This window comes from Botryllus schlosseri, chromosome 2 (assembly GCF_051294905.1).
Source record: "Botryllus schlosseri isolate E-star chromosome 2, Bs_hap1, whole genome shotgun sequence".
Lineage (NCBI taxonomy): Eukaryota > Metazoa > Chordata > Ascidiacea > Stolidobranchia > Styelidae > Botryllus > Botryllus schlosseri.
Window position 1 is genome coordinate 29,055,430 of NC_137237.1, and position 17,079 is coordinate 29,072,508.

Genomic DNA, 17,079 nt, shown 5'->3' on the forward strand with positions numbered 1-17,079 from the left:
ATTCAGAATCGGCTGCCCGGACTCTTCAATGTGCGAAGAATGCGATGTCATCGAAACAGTCGAACACTTTTTAATATCATGCATTAAATACGACTTTCATCGATCGTTTTTAATAACCTATTGCAATCAGTTACATATGCCGTTCACCATACGCAACCTACTCTCGTTATCGCAATTGTCCACCGCCGTCGCCGAGTTTGTGATAAGTTGTAATAAGTTCATTTAGTTACTGGTTGATTTGAATTTCCTGATGACCGTGGCGCACAAGGCCATAAATGGCGAAAAGCACCACTCATATTTGTAATAATAATAGTAATAAGTATTTGGTATTTGGAGTATTTGGTTGTATTAAGAATTAATTAATAATTAATTAATTACTTTAACTTAACCTAACTTCTGAACTGACGCATCACTGCTGTGAATGCCTGCGAAACGATCTGGATATATCGCACCTGGACGTACCCGCCGTGGGACCAAGCGGATGACCCCAGAGGACTCGTCAACTCCGACCACACAGGAACACCAAAGAGAAGATATTTCTCAACATGGCGCCTGTGCAACACCGAACTGTGGCTCACAAAACAGCTCTGCTGCAAAAGAAAAAAAGAAGAGACACAGATGGAGTAAAGAAGAGTATAAAGAAATAATGAGATGTTACTTCTTAGCTAAATTTGAAAACTCGGCAGGAGTAACCGAAGGAACTTTTCAAAAATGGAGAGAGAGAACGAGCAACTCTCCATCCATGACTGCCAATACCCTGGCAACAATGAGACGTTGTGTAATAAAAAATAAAAAATTATCTGAACAAGAACTCGCAGAAATCGAGGGAGAAATGTGTAACAAAAACATAGAAAACTCTGAGGCAATGGAACTGCAATTCGGCCAAGATGACCTGAACCCACAACAATCACTTGATGACCCGAACATCGCAGAAGTAGAATTACAAAATACCACCGGGCACCCGAATGAATCAACAACACCTAACGATGGCGACATAGACACGGAATTAGAATTGGAGATCAAAAATCAAATCATCGACCGCATGAAATCCACATTGAATGTAAATGACAGAGTGCAGTTACCTGACTTACAAATTACAAAGAAACTGAAAACTGATATTGCAGTAGCGAACAAAATTTTGACAGAAACCATACTACCTGCAACTCTAAATGACAAAAAAGGAGAAAGACCACAATGTCCCTTGACAACAATCAACAACCTCATTTACAGCACTGCGGCAGTTATCTCAGAAAGGCACTGCAAAATACCAAGAACTGTCAACAAAAAAAGGGGAAGGTATACGCCAGCTTGGCAACGCAGAACTGAAAACAAAATCGCAAAACTAAGGTGTGACGTTGCGATACTCTCAGAACTAAAAAAAGGAAATGTTTCCCGCAAAGTAAAAAATAAAGTAAAAAGAATAGAACTGGAGCACCAAACCAAACTGCAGTCAACAGAAAAAGTGACAATGTTGCAAGAAGAATTAAAAATGAGAATATGCGCCAAAGCACAACGATTGAAACGATATAAAAAACGAGAAACACAATATCGCCAAAATTTGTTATTTGTTCGCAAACCTGGACAATTTTTTCGAATGATGAAACAAAAGTCAAATCAAAAAATTACCAGCAGCAAAATACCAGCCATTGCAGATGTGGAATCATTTTGGAAGAAAATATGGGAAACCAAAAAATTGCACAACTCAAATGCAAATTGGATACAAGACCTCCACACTGACCATCTACAAACACCAGAACAACAATGGTCAGAAATCACAAAACAAGAAATCAAGGAGGCCCTAAAGAGTTCACTGAACTGGAAAGCAGCTGGTCCTGACCAGATCAAAAACTTTTGTCTAAAAAAAAACTAACTGCAACACATAATTACCTAGCGGTGACCTACAATGAGCTTTTATCCTCAACCAGCTCGCACGAGATCCCAGCCTGGTTCACACAAGGGATCACCTATCTTATTCCAAAAAATGAAAACACCATGGACCCCAAGAACTACAGGCCAATAACATGCCTGACAACCATGTACAAAACACTGACCAAAATCCTGGCAAAACGAAGCTACAAACACCTAGAAAATCTTCTACCGCCTGAGCAGAAAGGATGCAAGGAAGGCGCCCTTGGCTGTAAGGACCACCTGCTCCTTGACAAAACCATTCTTGAAAACTGCAAGAGGAGACACACTAACCTCAGCATGGCATGGATAGATTACAAAAAAGCTTTCGATTCAGTCCCTCACACGTGGATACTGAAAACAATGCGTATGTACAAAATGAATCCGATCATCATCAGATTTATTGAAAATTCAATGAAAAATTGGCATACAAAACTGTTGATCAAACATGACCAAGGTGAAACAGAAACCTGTTCAATTCAGATATGCAATGGTATTTTCCAAGGCGACTCATTCTCACCACTTCTATTCTGCCTCAGCTTAGCTCCACTCAGTGAGTTGCTGAGAAAAAATGAAACAGGATACGTGATGAAAAAAGCAGCAAATTCTGAAGGTCAAAAGATTCATCACCTTTTGTTCATGGATGATCTGAAACTGTATGCGAAATCCGACACGGACCTGAATAACCAAATGAAAATTGTTCATGAGTTTTCGGAAGATATAAAAATGAAATTTGGCTTGGATAAATGCTCAAAACTTACCATACGACGCGGAAGAGCCACCAGCACTGGCGACATGAACTTCAAAATGGACGAAACCATAACAGAATTGAATGCCGAAGATCACTATAAATATCTAGGGATCTGTGAAAGCGACAACATTAAACATGCTGCAATGAAATCAAGTCTAAAAAAAGAATACATCAGCAGGCTCAAGTCAATTCTCAAAACTGAACTCAATTCCAAAAACAAAATCAATGCCATAAACAGTCTTGCAGTGCCTGTCTTGAGATATAGCTTTGGTGTGGTGAACTGGCGTAAAGATGAAATTAAAAAATTGGACACAAAGACGAGAAAACTGATGACAATGCACCACATGCATCACCCAAAATCTGATACACAAAGACTGTACATCCCCAGAAAAAAGGGTGGTCGAGGACTACAAGAAATTGAACAAACCTTCAAAACAGAAATCATCGGCTTGTCACAGTACATCAACAACAGCGATAACATTTACTGCAAACTCATTGCACAGGAAGACAAACAGCGCAAAACAAAATCTCTGAGCTATCGTCACGACAAGTACGCCAGAGAAGTCAACTTGGAAACAGCTAACCTGTACACTGCAGAAAACACTGTTGCTAAACCCACAACAATAGCAAAAGCAGCACGAGTCCGATGCAAAAATGCAACGCTGAAAATGAGAGAAACGATATGGGAGTCGATGCCTCTTCATGGACAGCACAAGAAGTTAACTTCACAGCCCCATGTAGACGAGCTTTCATGGACCTGGCTATCCAGCTCTGGCCTGAAACCGGCAAGCGAAGGATTCATTTTCGCAGCACAAGACCAATCGCTTCCTACAAAATACTATCGCAAAAGAATTCTGAAGCAAAACACGGACGGCAAATGCAGAATGTGCCACAACCAAAATGAAACTGTAGCACATCTCATGTCCGGCTGTGGTGCACTTGCAGCTACCGAATACACATGGAGACACAATAGGATTGGTCACTACATTCATCTTGAATTATGCAAACATTTTAACATCACCACTTCGACAAAAAATTGGTACGATTACAGCCCAGCACCAGTGACAGAAAACGAACAAGTAAAAATTCTGTGGGATGTACCAGTTATAACTGACCGCGAAATCAGGAGCAACCGCCCGGATATAATCGTCAAACTAAAAAAGAAAAGAGAATGCTTATTCATTGAACTGGCTGTCCCAGCTGATCACAACCTACTGCAAAAAGAATCAGAAAAATACTCCAAATACGCAGATCTCAAAATGGAATGTGAGAAAATGTGGCGATGCAAAATAAACATTGTACCGATAGTCATTGGTGCTACAGGGGTCGTGAGCAAAAAACTCATGAGACATATCCAACAAATTCTAGGTAACGTTCGATTCGACATGATCCAAAAGATCACATTATTGGGCACTGTGCACATTCTTCGGAAGGCCTTGAATGCACCACTGGACTAAAATTACGCTTGTGAATCACAGCATAATTTCTGTAATTTCGATTCTTCATCTTCAATCATCTCTACCTCTGCTCTGCAACCCTTGCCAATTCTTCATCTGCTGCAATTCTGTAATCTGACTTCTCCGTGTATTGCATTGTATTGTATAACAATTTGAATGTATTACTGAAATTTTAAAAATTTACTCCAATCTCGCCATTTTCCTTTGGGGGCAGGTTGCTCCCCGGATTATGTGTGTATCTACCAGTTTTACTGTGAATAAAGAATATAATAATAATAAAACAGGTGGTTATAATGTGGCTTATGAACAATGAACATGTTCGACATTAGTGTCTTTGGAAATTATTTACGTCAAAGTATTTACTACTAAAGACCTCAACTTTTGAGAGAAATGTGCTGGATATTGCAATAATTTTTCTCATTACTCAGAATTGCCTCGCGGGTCGGATTAAATCGTCTGGCGGACCGGATGTTTGACACCCCTGATCCAGAGCTAATTAATGCCTGTGATGTCATTTTTATGAGCAATGATGTTCATGAGTCCGACAATTCTTCTGTCAGTATGATATGTATCCCATTATTCCTTGTTTAATGTAGGGCTATGTCTTGTTCAACTCAGGTTTTACCATAGTCAATAGTTCATGTAAACCTGAAATAGTTGAGTTACCGTCCCTTTTCGCAGCAATCGACTATATTTGCAAAACAATCGATTACGATTAATTTGTATTAATTTTCAAATGCAATCGATTACGATGATAAATACATATAAATGTTGTTACGCCATAGTCTATAGTCGATATGTTTCAATGTTATCGCTTAATCTGGTACTTACAGTCACGATTTAGAGCAGGGGCGGGCAACATACGGCCCGCGGACAGTTTGCCGTCTTACATGATAATTTGGCCCGCGGCCGCGGTTTGCCGAGATTCCGCACTACTTGCTTTACGATACTTTGGAACAGGAATATCTAGACTAGTCTAGATATCCCTGCTTTGGAAATTCAAAAAGAGGATTTTAAAACTTGCAAAACCGGAGGAATATCCTGAAAAAATGGTAAATTTTTCACACGTCGTGGTCAGTTGACTAAAAAAAAGGTCAAGTTTCTCACTCAGCGCCCAAAATACAGTTTTTCTTTCACATTATCAGGTGGTTGACTATATAAAAAGGGTCAACTTTCTCGTTCAGCGCCCAAAATACAGTTTTTCTTTCAAGTTATCAGGCGGTTGACTAAAAAAAGGTCAACTTTCCGGCCCAGCTGCCGAAATAGTCGCCGGGGCGTTACTACAGTGCTGACTTATTGTGTATCAGTCGAATTTGGCCCTATATCTAACCAAAATTCCCAAAAAAGAGGACAAAATCTCAAAAAAGAATACATTTGGAGGTCCTCTGAGGACACTTTCAGAAAAGTTAAAAAAGAGAACAAATCCTCTTAAAAGAGGGCGTATGGTAACCCTACCTAAACGTCAGATTTTAGTGACTGTATGTTATTACATACGTGTGTGCGTGCACACTGCGCAGCGTGAGAGAGTAGAGCGAGAAGGCTTGCATTATCGGCATTTACCATGCACTCAACCCAGATGAATTGATATATTCGTAAATTTGGGGTACCGGGTTTATCGAACGCCTGGAAATCTAAATTATGGATTGCACCGTGTATTAATTCAGTGCTCTTCAACCTTTTTCGACGTGGTACACCCTTTAAACTCGTACACCCCTGTTCATATAAAACACCGAAGTCGGTAATGGGCCTAGTTATTATAGCAAGCTATAGGAACTGCTAAATACTAATTAGTGCTCGAGATTGCCGTACTATCTAATATATCGATAAAACGTAACGACACATGTCTGTTCTGTCACTGTTGTACGTGTTTTTTTACCTAAATTGTCTAGGCTGCGCTATCAATTCGCGAGTTCGAGATCTACGGTAATACGAAACGTATTCACTATTCGCCAATGCCCTGACCGGGGCATTAGCGGTTCTCAATCACTCCATTTCGCGAACAAATAAGTACACCACCTCCGCGATGGCGGATCATTTTCACGAATCAAAATTTCTGTTTGGCAATTCTCGCTACTTCAGATGATTCAGATATTTCCCATCTTTTGATATCTCGACCCTTGACACACCTATTCTGATCTCTATGTTTAAGTAATAGCTCAAATCAAGTATGGTATTCAGAGTCTATTCGGAGCCAGTTAGGCCGCCCGCCACGCAAATTGGAATTTATTTCGTGTCAGCCCCACAACAGCATGACATTACGAACATTAATCAACCTAAATGTAACAGTATTGGGGAAAGAGTAGGTAAAGCAACCTGCTGCAGAAGCGGTAATTCAGACCAGCGATGATAGCAGGCGTACCAGCCTACTGCGTGTCAGGCCTGCCCCACACACAGTCGATAGTAGCACACGGGATGCAAGAGATGTCAGTAACCTCAGATCGTATGCCGTTTTACACAGTCGATTGTCGCTAATTTGCATCACTAATAACAAAATACTAACTTGCAAATGTATGGCGAAATATTGGACGTAAAATCGGCATTTCAAAACAATAGGGTTTCGATTTTAACATGGCTGTTTCGCCCCTGGCTGGCTACGTCACTTCATTGATGTGCATTGCGGTATTTATTACCGTCGGGTAGGAAGTACCGATTCAAGAAGTCTGAGCTATCGCGGCGGTTTCCCAAGAATCACTAAAAGACAAATCGCTAGCTGAACACATGTTTGTTAACTGCATCCTTTCCAACACCAACGAAACCATTGGTCCACTGCCGACGGCTAAATGAATAGGAGAAATATTTGCTTATGACATCACAATCTAGCGGTGTACTGTATTACACTCGAGATAAACATTGTACCATATTGCTCATTAAACTGTGCGTCAACCTGTACTGACGCATAAACCTGCATTTGTGATAGCTAGCCATCGGCTCATTGTAATTCGGATCTGGTACACCCCTATACACCCCATCCGAGTGGTACACCCTTTGCAAATTCTGGTACACCCTAGGGCAGGGGCGGGCAACATACGGCCCACGGGCCGGATCCGGCCTGCGAAGGGATTTTGTCCGGCCCGCCGAGAGTTTTTACTCTGAAATTTCGTTGTGAATGCATTGAAAAATTTTATGCGTCACAGAATGAATCCAAGATTGCGAACCTGAGTAAGATGGACATTAAACTACTTGCTCGGTTCGGGTCTACTTACATTTTCTACCATGAACCAGTGTTGGGATGACTCGAGTCATCTTTTTCGTATGACTTGACTTGACTCGAGTCACCTTCGAAAAATGACCTGACTTGACTCGACACTTCAGAAATGTAGATTGACTCATGACTCGAAGCAAAATTTACTAGTCAATTTAAAGTCATCAAGTAATTGATGACGACTAAATCGCTGTATCTTGTATAAGTTCGCCAAACCTCAATTGTTATACCACAAATAAATTGATCGCAAACGCAATGATTGGAGCTTATACAACAGATGACGTTGTCGTAAACTCGCTCACCTCAACTAGCCCTCTTGTATATAATTTAAATCAAACGAATATCGGTCATAGATTTATGATTGTATATCCTTGATAAGTAGGTGGGTAGGGTATTGAACTATATCATTTTTAAACTTTCTGAGGTTTCGTCTGCTATCCTGTATTTTGGCTGATATTTAAAGACTGAGGCTACACCGCTATACTTGCGTAGTTGAGCAGTTCTGCGTATGCGTGAGCGATACAGCGCCTTTTGCGAGTAAAATCAACTCTTCATTCCATTACTCCTCGCAATTTAGTCCGCGTAAGCGGTGTCTTACACAAAGCCTAGAAGTGGGCCGTGCTATAAGTCGGCAGTTGAGGAATAAATATGAAGAATATTGGCCTGGTGTAAATGACCGTAGTAGTCGACAAACATCATGAATATCTCAAAACAAACAAAATGTATATTCGTTCATCGATTCCGAATAAATGGGTACTTCATCTGTATTTAAAACAGCTAGCAAAATGTGATGACTTTGAATCATGTCTAGTACTTTGAAATTTCAACTTGGCTTGACTCGTGACTTGACTTGACTTGACTTGACTTGACTAGAGTGACCTACAAAACTCGAGTGACTTGACTTGACCCGAGTCACCTTTGAAAATCAGGTGACTTGACTTGACTTGACTCGAGTCGAAATGTGCAATGACTCGAGATGACTTGTGACTCGAAGGTAGTGACTTGATCCCAACACTGCCACGAACATTAACGAGGAAGGCCGTGTTCCAGTATAACTGATATTCGCGTGCAGTTTTTAGTAAGGGTTCCGCATACAACATGCAACCAGAGTTCAAAAAACTAGTTGACAATATTGAACGACCACAGATCTCTGATTGACTTCAATAGCTGCTGTAAATAAATTCAATAAACACTGTTTTTAGACTCCATGCTTTAAACTTGAAGCTTACATTAAATACAATGGATTCCTTGTATATGTGGATAAATACGCGATTGAGGTATAATGTATATATTCTGTAATCCGGCCCGCCAAGTGCTTCATTTTCCCTTATCCGGCCCGCCGACCGGAGAAGTTGCCCGCCCCTGCCCTAGGGTGTACGAAAACCCCAGTTGAAGAGCACTGTATTAATTGATCAGAGAGAAGCAGACATAGCGGCGGCTGTATGACAATGCTGCTCTCAAATCCAGATTGTCTTCGTCATTATCGGCGAGAAATGGCTTTGAAATGACATTGCCGTCGTTAAAATACATTCATTAAATACGATTTATTCCTTCTATATGTGGATAAATGGACGAATAATGTATCGATTCAGCAATCCGGCCCGCCAAGTACTCAACTTTCCTATATCCGGCCCTCCGACTGGAGAAGATGTCCGCCTCTGGTTTAGAGTAAGGTGGGGCACAATGGAAACAGGGGCACGATGGTACATCGCGAATATTTTTAAAGCCCGTCAGAAAGAATATACATCGCCTCGATGATTTAGTACTGTCATTTCAGCCGTAACTCTGATGTGGTTTGATTTCGACAGTGTCGCTGCCGTTGTCAGAAAATGGCAAGTTCTTTAATTTTGCTAACCTGCGTAAATTTACACCGCTACCTTTCGATCGTGTTTTAGGAGGGTATATGTCGTTTGTTTTGTTTGAAATTGGTACACAGCTTAGTCATTGCACTTATTAGCCGCCCTGTATGCTATTTTAGGCGCAGGATTGCAATTTTAACATTTTTTGCACTGAAGAAGTGCTGTGGGGCATCTTGGGACAATTTGCTTGGGGCACAATGGTCCATTGATATCATATCCAAAGGCAGATTCCACAAAATATACAGAAATCGCAAAAAGAGTGCGCAGAAACAAGACCGTCACCAACACTTCCTTAAAATCCTCTATTGAAGTGTCACGCAATAAATCGAGCGCTATAAGGTTATTTTACCACCCCTTATAATGAATGTGGATCGACAAGCCGGCAGCGATCTTCATGCAAGTTTCATTACGATTCCAAACTTCGGGATGTAAATTAAAACTGGTCTTGGACATCTGCTGATCCATCATTTTCTTCAGCAGTTCTCAGTTTCTTGATAACTGATGCGGTGTTAATATATTGATTATCGTCCCATTTTCCTCCACCGCTTGTCCCATTGTACCCCGCCTATGAGCCATAATGGGACAAAAAAGATACGTTTTTCAAGTGGCTCTGCTTTTGGTATTTCTTCGTATTTTCTAATCATTTTACTTTTGAAATATGCGATTCATGTTCATCTATTGTTTTGCTCAAGTGCAAATTGCAGTTTGGTGTCTCTGGCTGTTAATAGGGTCCGAGAGATCTATTAGTTCTTACTCGTGTACTTGCGTACAGTAAAGAATTCCCAGCCATCCTATACTGATTAGGAATCCCCAATCCTGAATAAATTGAGAAGAAGGGGTAATGGCACACATTTATCAAACTCTCCAGCACCAACATTGACTCGTTGTTATTAGATTATCGTGGATCCGTTTCCGCGGCCAAAAACATATTAGTTTGCATTTGTCTCTATTAGGCGATTTTGACTGACTAAAAATAGTATAAATTTTTCGGGAACCCATTCTCTCTAGGGCAATGATTGCACATCTCACAATAGAATTATGCGTATTCAAACTAGAATCAGCTTAAGCCCTATCAGGGGACGGAAAGAAATTGACAAAATCTGTATGAATTCTGACTAGACATACGTGTTTCACAACCATTCTGGAAAGACGATTGTTGAAGATGAAACTTATTTCGTATTCAAGAAAGCTCGCCAAATTCAAACTCCAGCAGTCGCGCTCAACGGAATATAAACTGATTTCAACTTCATTTGAGCAAATTTTTGATGTTTTTTTTTAGATTTAGAGCAATTACCACGTGAAAGTCATTCATTACTCATTAGCTTTGGCAGTAGCCTAAAGCTCGGTGCGCTGGGTAGCTGTTGTTAATAGCTGGCGAACTGCACTGCTTAAGAAAGACTTAGATACAATATAGGTTGCCCGGTTTCGCCCTCGATTAGGCTACCCTAAATCAAACAATTTAATTCAATTCCAAAACTGATCAAATTTACCATGGCAGTACAGAACGACGCCGTGTTCTCTGTAGTCACTACCAGCATTAGCCTCAGTGCGAGCTACCTTGAAATAAATTGATGTCCTGTTCAATGGCTATTTTCAAACAAGTTTAGGGAAATTTGTCAGAAATGTTGAAGACTCAACAAATGGAATGCGGATTCAAACTTGGCGTAAGATATACCATATGTATGCTATCAGATCAGGGATAGGCAACCTGCGGCCGTAGAATGGAATTTGTGCGGCCATCGACACAAATTCAATTAGTATGTGTTAGCGGCCTTCGATATGCAAATTGAAATTACGAATTCCCTCACGAATTTTGGAGTGATTTTAATTAATGTTGAATTGTTTTTCGCGCTCCGCACAATTCAATATTCACTGGCGTAGCAGCATGTGCTGCCGCCTCTGGCTCTCGCTTAAAATGCCTCCCCCCCAGTAGACCGCAGCATATTTCGACATAGATTCGTGTTCAAGCAATCTTGTCAATAAAAATAATTACAAATAATATGCCTGGTCTCAGCCCCACCGTCTCAACGTTAATATAAAGCCAAAACAATAAAGACAAGAAATAGCAAACGAATGTATTGTGCAAATAGAAAATCAATAGCCGCCTCAAAGCAAAATCAGCGATAATATGTTTCCTCAAATTCAAGTTTTTGAACGTAGTCTTTTTCTATAGACAGAATGGATATAACTGATAGCCGATCATCATTCATGGTAGAACGTAAATAAGACTTAATCAGTTTGAGCTTTGAGAAGCTCCTCACACAGCTCGCAATTGAAACACCGATGGTCAGATAAAGTTTCAGACACGAGCATAAATATGGTATCGAATCAAGTAGCTTTGCATTAACTAACCGCTGTAAAACATCAAACGCTGTTGCACTACGATCAAACGTGGTTTCACTGCTCCGCACCAGTCTCTTAACCCTTTTAAAATCTCAAGTTGAACAACTTCATATATGATCATATCTTAATTTGTGTTCGTCCTAGAGGCCTCATATTCGTTTGTACGAAAAGCTAGCAATCTTCTGATTTATATTGTCCCTAAGTCGGAGGTATGGCATGACAATTTTCGCAGTTAACTCCAAAAAGTCCACCTCGTCGTCATAAGTGCTTCTAAAAGCGCTGGTGAAGAAATTGTGACTTTCGCTTTGCAGCAGCGCGTGGGAATTGGAGGGAGTGGACAACTTTACCGGTGAACTGATCACATGGGTTGAGAAAGGGTAAATATTTGATAGTAATATGTGATACTGCCAATGTTTGGATCAAGTCACTACCCTCGAGTCACGAGTCACTTCGACTCATTGCACATTTTGACTCGAGTCAAGTCAAGTCACTCGATTTTTGGAAGTGACTCGAGTCAAGTCGAGTCAAGTCAAGTAGCCTTTTCGAAGTATGAGGCATGATTGCGCCATTGTATTTTGCTAGCTGTCTGAAATACAGATTAGGTGTTCATTGATTCTGAACGAATATAGACTTTAAAACACGCAAGAAGGCGCTGTATCGCTCGCAAATACGAAGAGCTGCTAAACTACTTGAGTAATTGCATAGCCTCAGTTTATAGTAACCAGCTAAAATAGAGAATAGAGAAAAGAATTTATAAGATGCAATACTTTACCCAGTTACAAATTGATATGATACAATCGGAGCCTGCGCCAATGGTTGAGGACTGTATAAACTATATTCGAACTCAATTTCAATAAAACAAAGAGATCTGGTTAAGGTATGAGCAGAGAAAATAAATAGACATTTTGCTAATAAATTACTTTACTATACTAGTTTACGACAACGTAAGCTGTAAGCTTCGATCACTCCGTTTGCGGTCTATTTACTTGTGAGAGAACTATGGAGGCTCAGTATAACGCACGATCATTGATGATTGGTCGCTCTCACGGGTAACTCCAGCGTTTCACCAACAATCCGGCCACATGCAAAATACAGTAGTTTTTATCGACACCGATTACTTGATGACTTGAAATTGACTCGTGAATTTTGCTCACGAGTCACGAGTCAATCCACATTTCTGATACTTCGAGTCAAGTCAAGTCAAGTCATTTTAGCAAAGTGACTCTAGTCAAGTCAAGTCATACGAAAAGGGTTACTCGAGTTATCCCAACACTGCATACTGCTACTATTAATTACGGTATTCATTCATGGATCTGAAAAATTTTATCGCTCCGCACCACAATATGCAATTTCAGCAACTATTCATAACATTGGCACTCGCGATTTCGGTGCGTACAATAGGCCGCTGTGTAAAATAGAATGGTCCGGAGTTCACCGGGAATGGATATGGACAGATTAACATAGGTAGGCTATTTTGCGTCCAGTTAGTTCATTACGGCTATGCCCTGGAATAAGACCTTAGGCTACATAAGCAATTGAAATGCGGCCGTGATTAGCAAAAAGTTGCCCATCACTATATTAGATGATGTGCTCTTTTTGACATGGCGATAAGTGCAGGGGGTGGTCAGGGGGGCGCAAATTTTTTGACCATCGCTAAGGGGGCGCATGTCCAAAAAGGTTGAGAACCGAAGTTTTAGAACAATGCACATGAATCGTGGCCCTTGCCCATAGGCACCGCGTGACACAGCTAAGTGTCCAGAACATGAGTTTTTAATCCTTCATCCTTTAGCACCCTCTTCAGAATCTTTCATGGTCTTGTGCTCTCATATATTGTGGATTTCACGAAATGCGATTGGATAGAAGTCGTTGCCTGGTCGGACTTTTCGAATTCGTACCTGACTATTGAAAGTATTCATATCTTTTCGGGCTCGGAATGAACTAACGTTGGAAATACCATGCATGCACGGAAATCAATGGGTACCCACTTTTAAAATGTTCGACAACCCTGCCATAAGCTTGCCTTATCTTTTCTGTGACTACCGATCTAAGCCAACCTAAATTCGTACCTAAACTAACCCCCTTAAACTAAAATACCATAAAAATTAACCCAACCCTAAACCACCCCTCCATTATCAAACTAATTCACAATGCCCGTGTGCCGAACGATCGGTAATAAAAGTTACATTCTCCAATTTACACCCTCCTGCATTTTACAACAATATTAAAAAATGGCTAACGAGTCCATGCATGTCGATTTATTCCTAGAGAATTATTCATTAGGAAGATGCGCCTTTGATTAAAGATCATTAATTCTCAATAAAATTTTGAATTGCAGGTAAAGCTGAGAAGTCCGATATCTGATTTGGTTCGTCACGGCGACATGGCGTCTTTTATTGCTTCGGGATGAACTAAAAAGGATTGAAAAGACGGTTATGGGTGAAGAATATGAACACTGGATATCTACTAAACGTCGATTCGATGGAGCGATGATATTTTCAATTGAAATAAAAGAAATGAATTATTGCCTTCGTGTTTCATCGACATTGTGGTGGGGTGGAGAAAGAGACTCTTTCGACCTCTGCTGTTTGTGGGCTTTACACGGCGGATCACTGCTCAATGATTCGCAAGATGATTTTATTCCGGATCACCTTCATGCTGCAAACCGAACATCGTCCAACCCGGCTTGGGTCCGGCACTGTTTTGCTCGCCACCGGCAAGTATGCAGAGAAGACAGCCATTGAGGTGTAACTACTAAGGTCGCTCTTGCTATTCTTTAGTCGAATTGCATTTTGGTTCTCGGGTAACGAGTATGGATAATATGATACATCTGAATATTTGACCTATTGGACTCATCTGACCGACCGGTAAGCTCCGTAGCTAGTTTTAGTCACGCCGAAATCATCCCATAAATCGCTCATAGGACTCTTAACCCGCCATCACTAAGATCTTGACCGAACAAACATGTGAGCCATTTTCAATGAAAAGTCGGATTTTTCCTGCCAGAGATGTAATCCGACCTTGTGTTATTCACTGTCAATCGGCATCATCCAAAATAGCTGATTGGCGCTAACATCTCGTCGGCATCAGCAATATATTGCACATGATTAGAATTTCGAATGAGAGACGGCAGGACTTGTTCTTTTTATTCGTGTTTCGATCTCCTCGATTTCGTCTATTTATGACTCCTGTGGCGATTTTATACCATGTGAATTCAGCGCGGCGTGAACGGCTTCAGATCTCTTCTACTCTCTGCACTGGGTCACTGCCATTCTAGGTGTGCTACTAATTTACGTCGTCCGATGAAACTTATTTTAGTTTTTTCTATCAAATGTGATATGGATATGGCGTCCATATAAAGTTCATATAGAGTTTAGCCTTCACCAATCGACATTTCTAGGCATTTGGTCGCTCACCATACTGCAGATCAAGACATATTTGCGGAAGTATAGAATCTTCCGCTTATAACTCTAACTATTAGCACTTCTATATCGCGTTTGCATGTCGCGCCTCGTCATCTTGGCAACATGAATACAAATCTAGGTAGGTCATCTGTAAGCATTGAAAATATCAGGAATAAAGATACACGCACATGAGCGGCCAGGAAGTTAGACCAAATGCGTCGGATACACAGCGTCATTGAAGGATATGCCCACGTATCTGTAGGTTTTATTGCTAAACAGAGATTGTGGTAGTGTGACACAGACGAGTCTTGAATTTTACCATTTCGTGACGTCATTTTGAAAGGTCGCAATTGAATTGTGTTGTCGCCATTATTGCCCAACCTCGGTATATACTCCTGGGACGATCGCGAATTTAAATTTGAAAATACATTATACTGATTCCAAGACTTATTTGCTTATAGCGGACTCGGATTCTTGGTTATTGCGAGACTGTACCCTGATTTGCATTTATTCATGGCATTTACACCTATTTTAAATTTTCTTGCGACCTTGACATGAACTACAAGGCGGTAAGATTTGGAGTTGGATGTTATGGCTATATATTTCGAAATGAAGCCGAGATTGAGGTTTGATAATGCATTCTAATCTCAAAATTGGCAGAGGATATGAGCTAAGACGGTGATTAGGAATAAATGATTGAATGGACTGTGATTGCGGATGTAACCGTACAGGTTCGTGTTCACAAATGAATTATAAGATAAGTTCCAAGTGTACACAGACGTATATTTCATGTGTTATTTTACCATTCAATATTTGCCGAAATATACTAATAGATTTACCTGTTATGTTAATAGAGGTGACATATCCTCTCGACGGGCTGAAAATGTCATTGGCGGCGGAACATTTATACTTTGCAGAGTCTTCCAGGGTGGCGCTTTTGATGATTAGTGTTGCCTTTCCTGGTTCAATTTTTTGAAGAGGTTCATTCCAAATATTGTCCGTGGGTACGCCGTCCTGTCTCTGCCATTTGACGTTGACAGTCGAAACTCCAGATCCAGCACATTCGATCTCAATCGTATTTCCAACTGTGTAATCCTCTCTACTGTTCGACAGAACGAGAGGGAAAACTGCGTGGAATTGAGAACAATATGTTAAGAAGCGTCATAAAGCCAAGTAGGTATATGTGATTGACCGAGAGAAACCATCGATACTGGTAATCGGCGTGTTTATCACAGAACTTCCAAATTTTCAAAACCAGACCTGTTACCTAGTTGAAGTATTCAGATAGATTTTGTCGTCATGACACACTTGCTTACTAACGAAGCCTGCATATCTCTTCAACATACTCTAGAGCAGTGGTTCCCAACCTTTTTTTAGACACGCCCCCCTTTATGATAGTGAAAAATTTCGCGCCCCCTTATCGTCATATCACAAAATCCAACCTGTATGCTAGCAACCTCAACAGATTGGTTGATGGCATGGACGGTTATGACTGTTGATGAGAGAATTAAAAAAATGGAAATTCGGTCTATATAGAGAAACACGCGTGAATTGGAGGTAAAATTTTTCAGTTGACCGCTTCTTCGCGCCCCCTTCAGATGCTTTCACGCGCGCCCCCTTGGGGACTTGGGGGGCACGCGCCCCAGGTTGGGAACCACTTCTCTAGAGTCTAGACCAGTGGTTATCAACCTGTTTGTCTTCGCACACCTCCTTTGGACCGTCACGGAACCCCGCGGACCCTCCAAATTTAACCATGTTACCGTGCAACCGTCATATGTCATGTGCAAATATTGACCGTAGGCTAGTGATAAAGAGCAATAAAATGACATTTCTTGAAATTAACATCATACTATAGTAGTAGTAGTATAATATATTTTCGTAGAAATTGGGCATACGTTTATTATTTCAATGCGAGTTCTGTAGCAGCAATTCTTGAATTACACTGCAATGTCTCGAAAATCCGCGCCGTCGGAATGACTTGAACGAGTGCGAAAAATCGATTAATTTCCACAAATATAGGTGATGGTGAAGGTAATAATAACGCGTAACGCTTCAGATGACACTTTTGGATCTGATAACAGCATGCATGGGACAAATACAACGTCCAGCCCAGTCATTTCTATGTAACAGCTCAATTATTCTGGAATAGCGGTTATGTATA

At 40.7% G+C, this 17,079-nt stretch overlaps 2 protein-coding genes and 1 long non-coding RNA gene across 4 annotated transcripts in view; 1 reads left to right on the top strand and 2 right to left on the bottom strand.

The window, feature by feature from the left end:
• Positions 1 to 17,079, bottom strand: part of LOC145457518 (chromosome-associated kinesin KIF4A-like) — a 252,540-nt gene that overhangs the window by 153,684 nt on the left and 81,777 nt on the right. The window lies entirely within an intron of this gene.
• Positions 333 to 17,079, top strand: part of LOC145457805 (uncharacterized) — a 569,341-nt gene continuing 552,594 nt past the window's right edge. Inside the window, exon 1 of the long non-coding RNA XR_013920975.1 lies at positions 333 to 351. This is a non-coding gene — a long non-coding RNA (uncharacterized LOC145457805). The remainder of the gene's footprint in view (positions 352 to 17,079) is intronic.
• The window catches only part of LOC145457667 (C-type mannose receptor 2-like), a 312,234-nt gene continuing 308,912 nt past the window's right edge, over positions 13,758 to 17,079 (bottom strand). The window contains exons 7-8 of the mRNA XM_080335898.1: positions 15,758 to 16,045; positions 13,758 to 13,925 (exon numbers count right to left, since the gene is read on the bottom strand). Of these exons, the coding sequence (XP_080192024.1) occupies positions 13,888 to 13,925; positions 15,758 to 16,045 (326 nt within the window). The 3' untranslated portion in view covers positions 13,758 to 13,887. The remainder of the gene's footprint in view (positions 13,926 to 15,757; positions 16,046 to 17,079) is intronic.